The sequence below is a fragment of the Mirounga leonina genome, unplaced genomic scaffold (assembly GCF_011800145.1).
Source record: "Mirounga leonina isolate KUSES-001 unplaced genomic scaffold, KU_Mleo_1.0 Mir_83, whole genome shotgun sequence".
In the NCBI taxonomy this organism is placed as follows: domain Eukaryota; kingdom Metazoa; phylum Chordata; class Mammalia; order Carnivora; family Phocidae; genus Mirounga; species Mirounga leonina.
In genome coordinates this window covers 1,241,996-1,257,728 of record NW_023270826.1, presented here as the reverse complement: position 1 = coordinate 1,257,728, position 15,733 = coordinate 1,241,996, and the positions used below count along the sequence as shown (strand labels likewise).

At 42.4% G+C, this 15,733-nt stretch overlaps 1 protein-coding gene across 2 annotated transcripts; it reads right to left on the bottom strand.

Moving 5' to 3' along the window:
* LOC118002823 (cofilin-2) lies at window positions 1-4,290 on the bottom strand. Of its 2 annotated transcripts, none has more exons than XM_034993419.1 (4): window positions 4,182-4,290; window positions 2,793-3,100; window positions 2,589-2,665; window positions 1-2,505 (listed from the first exon to the last, which is right to left on the bottom strand). In XM_034993419.1, the coding sequence occupies exons 1-4, from the start codon at window positions 4,182-4,184 to the stop codon at window positions 2,393-2,395; spliced, it is 501 nt and encodes a 166-aa protein (XP_034849310.1). In that variant the 5' UTR covers window positions 4,185-4,290; the 3' UTR covers window positions 1-2,392. The 2 variants fall into 2 exon arrangements, with proteins under 2 accessions (XP_034849310.1, XP_034849311.1); XM_034993420.1 differs by lacking the exon at window positions 4,182-4,290 and adding an exon at window positions 3,777-3,886.
* Window positions 4,291-15,733: the final 11,443 nt, after the last annotated feature.

Sequence of the window (15,733 nt, the reverse complement as noted above, 5' to 3'; positions counted from 1 at the left end):
TATATTTTCATACATTTTATTTTTTTAAACACTTATAATTTTGCAAGCTAGCAGTAAAATATTGAGGGCAATATTTTACTAATTAGCACCGTATACCTTTTAAAGCTGACTGGAACATTGTTTCATTGTAAATGACTGTAAAATAAAATGATCACTTCAAATGCCATATTAGTCTCAAGTAACATGTGAACCATTAATTTTATCATTATTTTTGGCGTTATGCACAAAGATGTATTTCAAAAATGAACTTAGTATCAGTTCTGTCAGTCGAACAAATCAAAGTACCACAGTTTAAAGCAATATTTGACCTCTGAAACTATTATATGAGGCATATAAGAAAGCTGATAAATCAGCTATAAAAATAAGAGATACTACATAACTTATTTAGAGTCCCTTATTTTTTAGAATGAGGAAAATAATGAAAAATTCCATGGTATAAGAATCAGTTACACATACGGTTTAGTATATGTCATTATTGTCATACTTTCCTTATGAGTTTAACCTTACCAAAAAGCCATGAAAAACGTCCAGGATAACTCACAGGGACAGCTGGAAGCCTGAAATAAGATGGCTCAGTGCGAAAGATCCCAAGCCATTCATATAATTTTAAATGGAAGCCTAGACATTTAACTCCTATTTTTGTTTCCACCTGAAAAAAATCTTCTGAAAATCTGGGAAAATATCTAATTATACTCAAATCACTTTCACACATTTAAAAAAAAAGGGAGTTTTTGTTTCCTGTTTTCTGAGAAGAGCACTCTTCAGAGCTATGGGGTTAAGTTCTAAGCCACGATTGACTGCTTACTAGCATGCCTGTTTTGCATACCAGTAGAATCAAGTCCAGTTTTGCCATTTGTGGATAACTATGACAAGATACAAAAGCATGTGTTTGCCATAAATAGCTCTGGCTAACAGCAAACTGCTCACACTGAGCAGATCAAATTCTCTATAAGGAGAGCACTCTGGACCACAGCCAAATCCCACTACTAATGTTTAAGACTGCTACATCATTTTTTTTTTTCAATTTGCAAAATAAATTAAGAAGTAATAGCTGAAATAAAAGTTCCTAAACATGAAAAGTATTAACTTTTGAAGGACATTTTATAAATGATTTTCATTATGACCAAATATGCAGTAAGAGCTCCCTGCTTCTACTACTCAATTACTCAGAAATGCAAACGTGAATTAAAAAATAACTACCCTAATTTACCCAGAGAACAAACCTGGTATTGAAGAATATTTATGTCAAAGTGCAAAAAATAACTTCTGATCTTCATATTAACATATAAGGAAATAAATAAAGTAATGCTTATAAAAGTATCCCTCTATAACAATAATATTTTCTATTAATTGGCTTTAGAATATTTTTTAAACTCAACAAACTGGAAAATATCATGAATGTTGTACAAAAAAATTCGTAAATGACCAGTGCAAAGATTAATAATAGCTGTTTACCCTAAAATTTGCTTCACATAACATTTTGCAAAATGTCCAAGGAAAACAAGGCAACGTTCTGTAATATGCCACAATTTTTATTGCAACGTGGCCATTATTGTGAGGGTGGGGAGTCTGATCTCAAAAACAATTTTCCATTTAAGGCTCTTTTATACAGAAATTGCCATCATGACTGATATTCAAAATATTTTTAGTGTTGCAAAACTTACATGGTAAACGTAAACTCCTACACTTATTCAGTAGTGTACACTCAATGGAAAACAAAAAGGCATTAGTAACAGCTATTTCTTTTAAGATACGCAGGTAACAGGAATGAATACTGAGGTACTAGGATAAGTTGATGACACAGTTAACAAAACTTAATTGGCATTCCTTTTCGGGGGGGTAGGGGGCTAAACTCATTACAAAAAAAGTGCTTTCAAATGCATAGTGTTATATCTGTGCTGCCATGTCACAAAAATAGGCTTGCCAAGGCAGGTGAGGTGTATGAATGCTTGAGCCTCACAGAACTGCAATCAAGTGCAACTATAAATAGTAATACTGAATAAAGTTTACCATCTGACCAGTGGATAATACTTTCAAGGCATTCAATCAGCTTACCCTTTGCAGTATTCTAAGCTATTCACATTGACAATCACTTTCATTGTAGTGCTTGCTGCAAGGGAGGCATATAACCAGTTGTTTTGGCTAAAATATGATGGGAAGGCATTCCTTGGGTTCTACATAAAAATAACAGTATTAAACAGTCTAATGGCAATCACTGATAGGCTGCTTACATGAATGATATTTCCTTCATTCACGGTATTGGAAGGACCCAGTGGGAAGAGAAAGAAGAAAAAAAACAAAAAACAAAAAAACAAACACCTAATACTATTTCAATTGATTGAGCTGGAGAAATGGAAGCTCCTTAAGATCCAGATGGCACTTGACTGTCATTTTATAAGGGTTTTCCTTCAAGTGAAACTACTACGTTGCCTCCCAATTTCTCTCCAAGTGTTGAACGGTCCTTTATATCATCCAAGCCATTTACTTGCCACTCATGTTTAATACCTAAAAAGGAAAAACATTATCCCATTATCTTATTATAATTAAGAAAGAGTAATTCCTCTGCACAAAATTTTTAATGTTTGTACCTGTAAATTTCTTTTTAATGGCATCTTTAGAGCTAGCATAAATCATCTTGCTTTTTAAAGGTGCACTTTCAGGAGCCCTACAGAAAAAAAAAAAACAACAACACAATTGTTGAATCCCACTTAAAAGAAAAACAAAGGCAAAACTGACTATGTTAATAACAATCCTTGCATTTTAAAAGTACTTTTTCTTTTGTTTTTACACACCAGAATATAAATACTAGGTCTTCTTTCTTAGACTCTTTTGTTTCGTATGTGGCATCGTACAAAGCATATCGGCAATCATTCAGAGGTAGCAACTTCACAAAAGATGTGTAGGGGTCCTCTACAGTATCACCAATGTCACCCACCAAGATCTGCTTTGCTTCCTCTACAATTATTTGTCTTTTGTCATCGCTTAAACAGAAGAGAACTGCTTTCTTTCTTTTTTTGATCTCCTCTTGTGTAGAAGATTTCCTTACTTTCATATCATTAAAAACTTTGATGACTTCATCATTCACTGTAACTCCAGAAGCCTGAAATAAAAAAAGAACAGTAATTCAGAACAAGTATTTCGGTTTTAACCAAAATTACTGTTTGCCTAGGAAGGATTCACTTTAATCTGGACATCAAAAACTGCATCGTACCACGCAAGCAGTCCAATCAGATTTGCCACATTTTAAATACCAGTTATACGAGACGCACCGAAGGATTCTAACTCATCCTTCCCCATTCACCCTTTTTAAAGGGGTTTGGAGGTTGAAGTAAATGGAAGGTAGAGGGAAAGGGACAAATACAAGCTGTCCCATCGCTGAAATGTTTCCTATTTCACTGGGTGATGTCAGAGCTTCAGGAGCAACAGCAAAAATACCTTCTGTATTGTGTCAACTCTGCAGGCCTTAAAAAAACACTTTTGGATTTCAGTTAAAGCTTCTACTATTTTTTTTCTTTAAAGTCATCCTAGCCAGTGCCGTTTCCACATAAGGAAAGAGAATCAAGTGTGAACTCCAAACCGCCCACGGCTACAACATAATTGCCTCACAGCTCAAACGCAGACACTTCCAAACTAACGGAGCTAGTGTAAACGCTTTTTACGGCGAAAAGGCATTTTAAAGAAGCGTCTTCTCCCCTCCTTTATCTCCTCTTAGGGGTTTTATTACAGCCACCAAGACCCTCAACCGAAGGCCTTCGGCAGGGCTTTAGAGCACTTACCAATTTCAGAGGCGAGCGCTAAGTAAAATAAGGAAGCCCGGCGCAAACTCGGCAGGCGCGGGACGAGCCCCGCAGACCCTCCCGCGCCGCGGGCCGCCGCTCCCAGTGCCTCGACCTCTCCAGACGCCTCGTGTCCGGCGTAAGCCCCGGCCCCGGCCCCCGACCCGCGTCCTCCTCGCCCTCAGGAATCCCAAGAGCGGCGGGGCCCGGCCTGATGGCGGGAGGCCCGGCCGGCCAGCTGGCTGGAGAAGAGAGCAGCGGGGCCGCAGGCGCTGGAGCCCACACCTTTAAGGCGTACATCGGGTTAAAATGGCGGCCTCACTCCCAGGGCCCTGCAGGGCCGCGCGGGGGTTTTGCTCGGCGCGTCCCGGCCCTCGGCCCCCCGGGGCGGCGCGCCCGCCTTACCATAGTGCCCGCGGTTGTGGCTGCGGCGGCGGCTCCGACTCCGGCTCTGAGGCACTGGCAGGAGGAGAGGGAGGGGCGTGCGCGCGGCGGCGAGTGCGGGGCACGCCGGGAGCTGCAGCCCGAGAGGCGGAGGCGGCGGCGGCTGGGGGGCGGCGGGCGAGGCGGTCACGTGGGCACGCCCCGGGCCGGCCCTTCCGCCTCCCGGCCCCGCCCGCGCCCTCGAGCTGACCCCGGCGCGCGCGCCCAGTCGACCCCGGCGGCTGCGCGGCGTGGCGGGGGCCCGGGGGGCCTGGCGCAGCCGCCTCCAGCCTCGGGGCAGCACTGGTCAGCCGGCCGGGAGGGCGCTCGGCTCCCAGAGGGGCGCCTCCACACTGCCTCCGCGAGGGCGCTGCTCCCGAGCGTGGGGGCCGGCGGGGGGAACGGTGCGCCAAGGTGTCTTTGTTGTAGTCAGTCACCTGTGGTTTCCACCGAAAGGGGCTGGATTCCAACGTTTTGAGGTTTTTTTTTGGAAAACCCACGTTGAGAGACGCCGTGAATTGTTTAGGTTTTCTTCCTCCAGTTAAATGAGAATAAATACTATAGGGGGTTACCCCAGTTGACTGAATTACTCAGCAAAAGCAATATGATAAACTGAAGTGGAAAATCACTTTCCCAAAATCTGTGGTTGACATAATAACAATAGGGGGAAAATTGGGTAGTAACATCCCTTGGTAATGTCCTTTTACATATTAGACTTAATAGGATATGGATGTACTCTTTCCTTCGTGAAGCCCCAGCTATGACAGCTGATATCAAATAAATGGACCCAAGAGTAGAGATTCCTCCTTCTTGGCAATCACGACCTCTTCTAGCAAAGCCCGCATAACTGAGCCAAGCCTCTTCTCTAACTAAACCTTTTTGGTACTTAGACATGTATCCTATTTATCATAGAAGAAATGTCACTCGGGCATCTGGGTGGTTCAGTCGTTTAAGAGTCTGCCTTTGGCTCAGGTCGTGATCCCGGTGTCCTGGGATCAGCCCCACATCAGGCTCCTGGCTCAGCGGGGAGTCTGCTTCTCCCTCTACACTTACCCCTGCTCGTGATCTCTCTCTCTCTCACTCAAATAAATAAAATCTTTAAAAAAGAAAAGAAAAATGTCACTTTATACTTCGAGGAAAATTTTCACAAAGATTTAATGCTTCATGGGTTTATAGGAAAATATTATAAATGAAACACTTTATGCACTTATCTATAATGAAAGAAAGATTTAATGAAGTGTTTAATTATTTTGGGTTGATTTATGCTACCTTTTCTCCTGAATGTTTACTATTTCTATCTTTCTTCATATGTAAAATTGGTAAAAGAAATTTAAAGCTCTGATAAATAAACTTATTTTGTGAAAAAGACTTGCACTAAAAAAGCACACTTGTGATTGCCTAAAACTGTTGGGAACAAAATAGTAAGTCCAGATAAACCTTGATACAAACTAAGCCAGAAGTACAACACGTGGGCAAGAACTTTGGGGCTGGGAGTTGGGAGACTTGGGTATTAATCTTGGCACTACCCCTATCTCTATAACCTCGAAGGACGTTCAACCCCACCAACATCTCACTAAATTACCTTTAAATTATCTCTCATGAAAAAAAAAGCTCTCATTAAATTATCTTTAAAGTCCTTTCCAGCTTTAAAATCCAGTTTCCTAGTATACCAGTGTTTCTTGGGAAATGGTGTGTATATTTTCTCAGGATTAAGTAAATTTAGGGATGGAAAGTCATAATGAGGAGGGATTATGCCCTAATTTGTGTGATAAATCCTTGTGTCCAAATTTAATGTATTTTAAATGGACCATGTTAGGTATTGCCCAGCAAACATAGACCTAGTTTTTATGTCCACAGCTTCTGTGTATTTTCTTTTTTTTTTTTTTAAGATTTTATTTATTTATTTGAGAGGGGGAGAGAGAGAGCATGAGCTGAGGGGGTAGGGGCAGAGGGAGAGGGAGAAGCAGACTCCCCACTGAGCAGGGAGCTCAATGTGATGCAGGGCTTGACCCCAAGATTCCTGGATGATGACCTGAGCCAAAGGCAGACACTTAACTGACTGAGCCACCCAGGTGACCCTTGTGTGTATTTTCTTAATGGAAAGATTGACTTAGTTTAGAGACAGAATTTCCCAGTGTGTAAGCCTGAATCCTAAGCAAGTGGATACAATACTTTATATTTAGCTGGTACTTTACAATTTGTGAAACTGTTGGGGAAGAAAAACTTTCCTTTGCCCTTTAAGGTCTTCTGGCTGGTCTAAAATCAGATTGGCAAGAGACAGATTAACAGAGGAAAGTCAAATTTCATTTTGTACATGAGGGAATCCAAATAAACATGAGATTCCAAAGACAAGTCAGGAAAAATGACGTACATATGTTTTGGGTTTTGTTTTTGTTTTTAAAGAATTTATTTATTTATTTATTTGACAGAAAGAGACACAGCCTGAGAGGGAACACAAGCAGGGGGAGTGGGAGAGGGAGAAGCAGGCTTCCCGCGGAGCAAGGAGCCCGATATGGGACTCGATCCCAGGACCCTGGGATCATGACCTGAGCCAAAGGCAGACGCTTAACGACTGAGCCACCCAGGCGCCCTTGTTTTTGTTTTTTAAGTAAGCTCTACACCCAGTGTGGGACTTGAACTCATAATTCTGAGATCAAGAGCCTCATGCTCTATCAACTGAGCTAGCCACAGGTGCCCCCAAACAGAGGCATATATGTCATCCTAAACTAAGGAGAAGGGGTAGGAGTCTGGGGCTTCAAAGGAAAGGAAGACAATTCACAGGAAGAAAAGAAAGAGTAAATGGTAAAAAAAAAAAAAAAAAAAAAGTTTGCTGGGCCGTCCAGAAACAATGGGACATAGAGAGGGCTTTGATCAAATAGGCCTTGCTAGTTTTCTCTCTATTACGCCTAGTTCATATTTTAATGTAGTTCTCTGTGGTGATGGCTCTGTTCCTTGAGTAGATCCTCTATCTAAATTCCTTTAGGCAGCTAGAGGGGAAGCTCAGAATTTCTTCCTGTGTCTTTTGGTCCTTGATTATTTTTAGCTCAAAATAATCTGCATGCCAAAGTGGCACATCTTAGGGCTACTTATTCTCAATGCCTGCAAAACCTTTCGCTTTCTTTATCTCTCTTGAAGTTCCATGGAAATCATGGAGAATGGATCTCCAGTCCTCCAAACATTTGCTCGTCTGGGTATCAGGCACTCTTCTCCTTCCTGGACTCTTCCTCTCAGGGTCTCCCTCCCTCCACAGCTTGAAATTTGAAACAAAGAGATTCCATAGAGTCTACAACCCTGACAGAGGCCAGGTCTGGAGACAGGGACCTAAATTAGGTGTCAGAACTGCCATCAAAATTGGGGATTCCGAAGATGTTAGTCACCCCCAGCTGTGACATCAAACCCTTTCCAAACCCTTACTCCCTCTCCCCCACCCCACCACCCACTGGCAGAGTTGATATTTTCCATACACTAGAATTCTTTTCCCAAAGATATTTTTGTCTTTGCACATATCTTGTTGCATTGTACTAGTTTGTTTATGTGTTCTGCCCAGTGCTAGGTTCTAAATTCCTTAAGGAGCTGAGTCCTACTCAGTCTTTGAATTTCTGGAACCTGGAATATAGTAGGTGCTCAATAGATAATGAAGTAATAGATTTAAGATGCTTTAGTGCTATAAAGAGAGCAAAAAGGAAGCTCTTGAAGACTGTGAGGTCTTTCCACATGCCCTTGTGAGGCTGGCACTTAGAACCTCAGGGCCAGTAGCAACTCCTTTTCTTCATGTCTGTTATTTATAACCAGAACCTACCACCACTTGGTAAAGGGATGGCATTACCAAGAATTGCTGCATGAATTTTGGATCCTGTGTAGTGGAGGGATCTGAGTGTCAGACATCATATATGTGGGAAACAAAGGCAGAAGAAAAATTATTAAATTTCCTTACTACTTACAGCGCATTGACACGTCCTTGAAACAGGCAGAGTGACATTCCTCTAGGGACTCAGCTGCTTCAGTGTTAATACTTTGCTAAGGGCAAAAGACAATCTTAGCCTGACCCCCAGAATCCTGTAAGTCTACTTTAACATATAAAAATTCCTTTGGACACTTCCTTTATCTCTATCCCCCTCCCAAGATACATGTTGGCAATCATCCCCCAGGCATATGACCCACCGATATACATCATGACTCAGGTTTTATTAGACAGTAATAAATGACCTTTTCTGGGGCACCTGGGTGACTCAGTTGGTTAAGCGTCTGCCTTCAGCTCAAGTCATGATCCCAGAGTCCCGTGATCAAGCACCACATTGGGCTCCCTGCTCAGCAGGGAGTCTGCTTTCCCTCTCCCCCTCCTCCTTTTTTCTCCTCCCACCCCCGTGCGCGTGCGCACACTCTCTCTCTCTCTCTCTCAAATAAATAAATAAATAAATAAATAAATAAATAAATAAATAAATAAAATCTTTTTTAAAATGACCTTTGCCTAGCATATAGGTAGCCCCCTCACGGTCCTGGAAACCTTGCTTCCAAAATTCCTTAGAGACTTAACGCTATCTCTAACTCTTTCCCAACTTGAAAGTATATAATGGGCCGCTCCTCATGACCCCGGTGCAGCTCTTCCTACCCACGGGTCCTGTCCTTGTGCTTTAATAAAACCACCTCTTGCACCAAAGACGTCTCAAGAATGCGTTCTTGGCGGTGGGCTCTGAACCCTCACGTTTTTCCTACATCAACATGTATTAGTTTCCCATGGCTGCCATAGCAAACTCCTGTGAATTTAGTGGCTTAATACAAGTTTATTGTGTTACAATTCCAGAGGTCAGAAGTCAGAAATGAGTCCTGCAGGGCTAAAATCAAGGTGAAGGCAGCCCTACTTGCTTTTGGAGCTACGGGAAGAAAATTCTTTTCCTTGTCCTTTCCAGCTTCTAGAGGCTGCCCACATTCCTTCGCTTATGGCCCCCAGACAGCTTCAGTCGTCAAGTCTCTGATTCTCTCCTGCCTCCCTCTTTTACTCCTGAGGCCCATTGTGATTATTTTGGACCCGCTGGATAATTTAGGATAATCTCCCAGCTCAAAATCATTAACTTAATCACATCTGCAAAGTCTCTTTTGCTGTTAAGGTAGCATAGTCAAAGGTTCTGGGACTTAAAACAGGGCCATCCTTTGGGGATGTTTAAAAAAAAAAGAAAGAAACAACAAGCCCCAGATAGAGTCATTTGGCCCCCCGCACCCTGTGACAGCAAACCAAGAATTATGGTTTCAACATATCCCAGGAATATGAATTCTTCAAAGTCAATCTGGAATTTTCTGATCAGCACCAGTGAGGTGGTCTGCATGATACAAATCCTACTGTGCCTCCCGCCCAGAAGATGTCCTGGCCTGCAACAGACCTTCCTTTTGCTAATAACTCCCTTGCCCCACTTTCTTCTATAAAAACCTTCCACTTTGTACAACTCCTCAGAACATCTCCGTACTTGCTAGAGGGATGCTGCTGGATTCATGAATCATTTAATAAAGCCAATTAGATCTTCAAACTTACTTCAATTTTTTTTTTAAGATTTTATTTATTTATTTGACAGAGAGAGACACAGCGAGAGAGGGAACACAAGCAGGGGGAGTGGGAGAGGGAGAAGCAGGCTTCCCGCGGAGCAGGGAGCCCGATGTGGGGCTCGATCCCAGGACCCCGGGATCATGACCTGAGCCAAAGGCAGACGCTTAAGGACTGAACCACCCAGGCGCTCCTTGAATTTTGTTTTTTAACCAGGGCCATTATTCTGCCTACCACACCACATCTGTTCCCTTTAGCAATTTCAAGCCCAAACAAATAACAGGTGGGACAGAAGGACCCTAAACAATCCAGTTCTAGAACTCACATCTCAGCTCCAGTTTTCCATTTGCTGGACCACACGTGGAGGGCAGCGGTGCACCGCATTAGGACTACGTCAGAGTGGCCTCACAGAGGATGGATCTGAATGGAATCTTAGCTCTGACACATGGTAGTGGCACAGTCTTGGGCCATTTACTTCGCTGCTCTGAGGCTGTTTCTTCCTGTGTGAAAAGGGGATTATGTCATCTCCTCGCTCTCGGAATTACGGTGAGGATCAGGTGAGATAAAGTACGTAAAACTCTTTCCAGTACAAGAATAGGAACCCTAACAGCCATTGTTAGTAACAGTGTGGAGTGAAGGTGAGAGCATGATTTTACCAATGATGGGGTTCAGGGCAGGCTGCCCCCAAATATGCCACTTTGGCATATTGATTATTTTAAGTTAAAGTTACTTAAGAAACATCCAGTGCATCCCTGCTCAGCGGAGAGCCTGCTTTTCTTCCTTTCCCTCTGCCTGCCGCTCTGCCTACTTGTGCTATCTGTCAAATAAATAAATTAAAAAAAATAATAAATTAAAAAAAAAAGAAACATCCAGTGCAAACAGCACGCACTGATCATCCTTTGTCCCCCTGAAGGCAGGAAATAATCTCCTCTGTGAAAGGTACCCTTCCTGTACCAGGAGGTAAAGAGACATCCTATCACCAGAGATAGCAAATTCAGGGCCAAGAAAGCTGTATAAACAACGCTTGTTACTTCCTCACTAGTTAGGTACCCTCAGGTCACGCTTCTTTGTCTTGGTAATTGCTCACACGTTTATCATTTCTTTGCTTAAAAGGGATGAAAGCTGCCTGCCTTGAGTTTCACATTTCTATGAGCTCCTGTGTATGAAATTAAGTTTGTTTTTCTCTTGTTAATCTGTTTTATGTCCATTGAATGATTAGGCCAGCCAAAGAATCTAGAAGGGGAGAAAGGAAGTTTTCCTTCCCTACACCAACTCACAGGTGGCAGTCGTGAAGCAATCCCAGGTCTCATGGGTATTGATTTGTAAGGCTTAGCTTAAGTTGGTTTATTCAAGATACCTTAGAAAATCGGAAAAGTGAACATCCCCGATGCATAGTCTCCCAAGAAACAAACTAGCCGGATTTTCTGTGGCATATAAAAGTTTAGAGTCATTTTTCAAGTCCTGTCGAAACCAATGAATCTGAAAGATTATGCAGACAAATTCTATCCTGGCCCCATTCACTGTCAAGACACATCACAGCTCCCACAGCTACTTCCTGACAAAGACAAATGTAAGCGTAAAGACATTTGCCACTTCAAAATGTACCTTTCTACCCACATGCCTTCTTTATTCTGACATCTCTCCTAACCCACGCCTGAGCTAAAAGACTGGTAAGGAGGCAAGTCAAGTATTTTTCTAAATTCGAGTTGGAACTTAGAAGGAGAAAATAAACATAGTGGGAGATGTGTGTCAGAGTCTGATCTCTGTGACTCACTCTCTGATCCACAAAACTCAGTTTGGGTCTTACACGTCTCATTTCTAGTTCTTTCTAACTTAGGAACATGACCTCACAGTAAAGGAACTTAGCAGTTTACGTCACATGATGAAGCAGTGAGGTAGAGTCCCGCAGTGCAGGGCAGGAAGTAGTGAAATGTTTGAAACAGTTGCAAACTCTGTATTCATAGATGCTAGTTTTGATTTATTTATTTTAAAGTATGTTTGAAAAAGATTTATCTATTTTAGAGCGAGAGCACGTGTGTGCGCAGGAGGAGGGGCAGAGGGAGAGCGAGAGAGAATCTCAAGTAGACCCCTCGCTGAGCGTGGAGCTGGATGTGGGGCTCGATCTCACAGCCCTGAGATCATGACCTAAGCTGAAATCAAGAGCTGGACACTTAACTGACTGAGCGACCCAGGTGCCCTGCTAGTTTCAGTTTATTAACTCACAGACACATTTATCAGATTCACCTATCATTGATTTGCTACTAATCGAATCATGAGAATAAGTAGCAACTGGTTACCTAAATTATACAACACCTACAAAAACAGCATCTGAGAAAAGAAACTTGCTTGTAATTTATTTAAGGTGGAAATCCTTTGTTTAGCGTACTTTATTACAAGAGCTGTAGATTTTTATTCTTTATTTTATTTATTTTTTTTAGATTTTATTTTTAAATAATCTCCACACCCAGTGTGGGACTCGAACTTACAACCCCGAGATCAAGAGTAGCATGCTCGGGGTGCCTGGGTGGCTCAGTCAGGCGTCTGCCTTCCGCTTGGGTCATGATCCCGGGGTCCTGGGATCGAGCCCCCCATCGGGCTCCCTGCTCCACGGGAGGCCTGCTTCTCCCTCTCACAATCCCCCTGCTTGTGTTCCTTCTCTCACTCTCTCTCTCTCTGTCAAATAAATAAATAAAATCTTAAAAAAAAAAAAAGAGTAGCATGCTCTACTGACTGAGCCAGCCAAGTGTCCCCACCAAAGCTGTAGAGTTTTAGGTTACAGAAATCATATAGACACGAAAAGCATTCCATCCGAAAACTATTATGTTAACAGACGTGAATAAGAGTAGGCAAGAGAACAAAAACTAAATCAAGAATGACAAAAGCTTACTCAGTCACTCGTTCTTTTGTTTCATTTATTGAGCACCTCTGCTAGAAGCTGAGAATGCAGAGATAAAAATAACATAATTCCCGCCTGGAAAAGAGTGAATTCTGTGAAATTACAGCAAGGAAGCCAATGTCTATGGAAGAGTTGCATGGGTTGGGAGCACAAAGGAGGGCCACCAGCTCAGTCTGGAGGGAATTGGGTCCAAAGGGACAAGTGCAAGGTCACTAGGCAGATAGGATAAAGGGCATGCAAAGCAGAGGGAACCGAATGTACAAAGCCACAACAGTATTCTACAGGCAATGAGAAAGACAACAAAGATTTTTCAATTATTTTTTTTTATAACAGCTATATTGAGATATTATTCACATATCATAAAATTCACCCTTTCAAGGTGTACCACTCAGTGGTTTTTAGTATATTCACAGTTGTGCAACCATCATGCAATCTAAGTTTAGAACATTTTTATGGATCCCAAAGGAAAACTCCACAACCATTTTGAGCAGTCATTCCACATTCCCGCCTCCCCTCAGGCCCTGGCAACCACTAATCTGGGAGGATTTCCCTGTTGTGGACATTTCATATGAATGCAATCATATAATACATAGTTTTTTGTGACTGGCTTCTTTCACTTCGAATAACATTTTCAAGGTTCATCCATGTTGTGCCATATGTCAGTACTTTGTTCTTTTTTAGGGTCAAATAATGGTTGTATGGATATAACACATTTCCTTTATCCATTCATTAGTTGATGGGCCTTTCAGCTGTTTGCACTTTTTGGTTATTGTGAATAATGTTGCCATAAACACTCATGTACACATTTTTGTGTGAACACTTATTTATTTTCATTTCTTTGGTGTATATACCTGGGAGTGGAATTACTGGGTCGTATGGTAACTTCACATTTAACATTTTGGGGAGCCGCCAAACTTTTCGAAAGTGGCCACCCCATTTTATAATCTCATTCACAATGTTCCAATTTCTCTACATCCTTACCAACACTTGTTATTGTTTGTCTTTTTTTTTTAAAGATTTTATTTATTTATTTGACAGAGAGAGACACAGCGAGAGAGGGAACACAAGTGGGCGAGTGGGAGAGGGAGAAGCAGGCTTCACGCAGAGCAGGGAGCCCGATGTGGGACTCGATCCCAGGGCCCAGGGATCATGACCTGAGCCTGAGGCAGACAGGCAGACGCTTAACGACTGAGCCACCCAGGCGCCCCTTGTTTGTCTTTTTTTATTTTAGCCATCTGAGTGAGTGTGAAGTGGTACCTCCTTGTGGTTTTGATTTGCATTTCCCTCATAGCTGATGATATTGAGCGTCTTTTCATGTGCTTATTGGCCATTTGTGTATCTTCTTTGGAGAAATATCTGTTAATACCCTCAGTTCATTTTTCATTTTTTAAAAATTTAAAAAAGATTTTATTTACTTGAGAGAAAGAGCAGCACAAGCAGGGGGATGGGCAAGGGAGAGAGAAAGGGAGAAGCAGACTCTCCGCTGAGCAGGGAGCCCCATGTGGGGCTCGATCCCAGGACCCTGGGATCATGACCTGAGCTGAAGGCAGATGCTTAACCGACTGAGCCACCTGGGTGCCCACTTCCCAGTTCATTTTTTAAATTGGTTATTTGTCTTTTTATTAAGTTGTTAGAGTTCTTTATATACTTTGGATCCAAGTCCCTTATTAGGTATATGATTTACAAAAAAATTTCTCATTCTGTGGGTTGTGGGTTGTCTTTTCAGCTTTTCAGTGATGTCCTTAGAAGCAGAAAACTTTGAAAATGTGATGAAGTCTAGTTTATCTAGTGTTCCTTTTGTTTCCTGTGCTTTTGGTGTTATATCTAAGAAACCATTGCCTCACCTATGTTTATAAAGATTTTCTCCCATTTTTTCCCTAAGAGTTTTGTAATTCCAGGTGCCTGGGTGGCTCAGTCGGTTAGGCGATTGCCTTCAGTTCAGGTCATGATCCTGGAGTCCCGGGATCGAGTCCCACATCGGGCTCCCTGCTCAGCGGGGAGTCTACTTCTCCCTCTGGCCCTCCCCCCTCTCATGTACTCTCTCAAATAAATAAAATCTTAAAAAAAAAAAGAGTTTTGTAATTCCAGCTTTACATGTAGAGCTCAAATTTGTTTTTTAAATGCCATTATAGGTACACTAGCAATCACATTAAAAACTGCTATCAATTTTTAGATTTATAATTGCTTACTGACAAATTGAACTAATAAGAAAGCAATTTCTCTTGCCTTTCACACTTTGATGGCAGGTCTTAAAATTAATCTCTAAACAAATATATCAGTAGGGGCACCTGGGTGACTCTTGGTTTTGGCTCAGGTCACGATCTCAGGGTGTGGGGGACCTGGGGCTCAGCAGGGGAGTCAGCTGGAGGTTGTTTCCCCCTCTACTCCTCGCCCTGCTTGTGCACTCTCTCTCAAACAAACAAACAAGCAAACTCTTGAAAAAATATCAATAGCATATACATAGCTTTTTCTTTTTATTCTTTGATGTTTTTAAGTATGTGCCAAGAATTGTGCTAGGCACCGGACAGAAGATGAAGAAAACAAACATGGTCCCTGCTTTCATGCAGCTTAAAGTCTGTTGAAAAAATAGCAGGGGACTTAAGGAAGATTTCTCATCTTGAAGAGCATTCCAAAGACAACAGCATGAAAAAGAGGCTCGGTCTTTTGGGGAAAAGAAAAAGCCAGTGAAGCTACAGTGTAGCAGACAAGAAGGAGAGCACAACAAAATGAGGCTGAAGTGGTTAGGGGCCAACTAATGCAGCAACTATAAACTTGTCCCAAACCCTGGGTTGAAGCTCCCCCCGGGGTCCCAGCAAACTCCCTGGGCGAGGGGCGGAGGCTTTCGGTTTTAAGGGAAACACAGCGACATCTCTCGGACACCGCGGGAACTTACCAGCTCGAGCGTTTACACTTTCAACTTCAGATCCGCGGTTCCTTTGGATGAGTTTTCCGCTGTTGGTGGGATTAAAAAGCTACTCCCTCGAGAGAATCCGTGTGGAGCAGGAAACGAGGGTGGTTGTGTACAATCTGATGCCAAGGTTTGAGAAGTTATGTAGCGCCCCGCAGGCGCTCTTAGGACATAAATATTAAGTCACTTGGACTTTG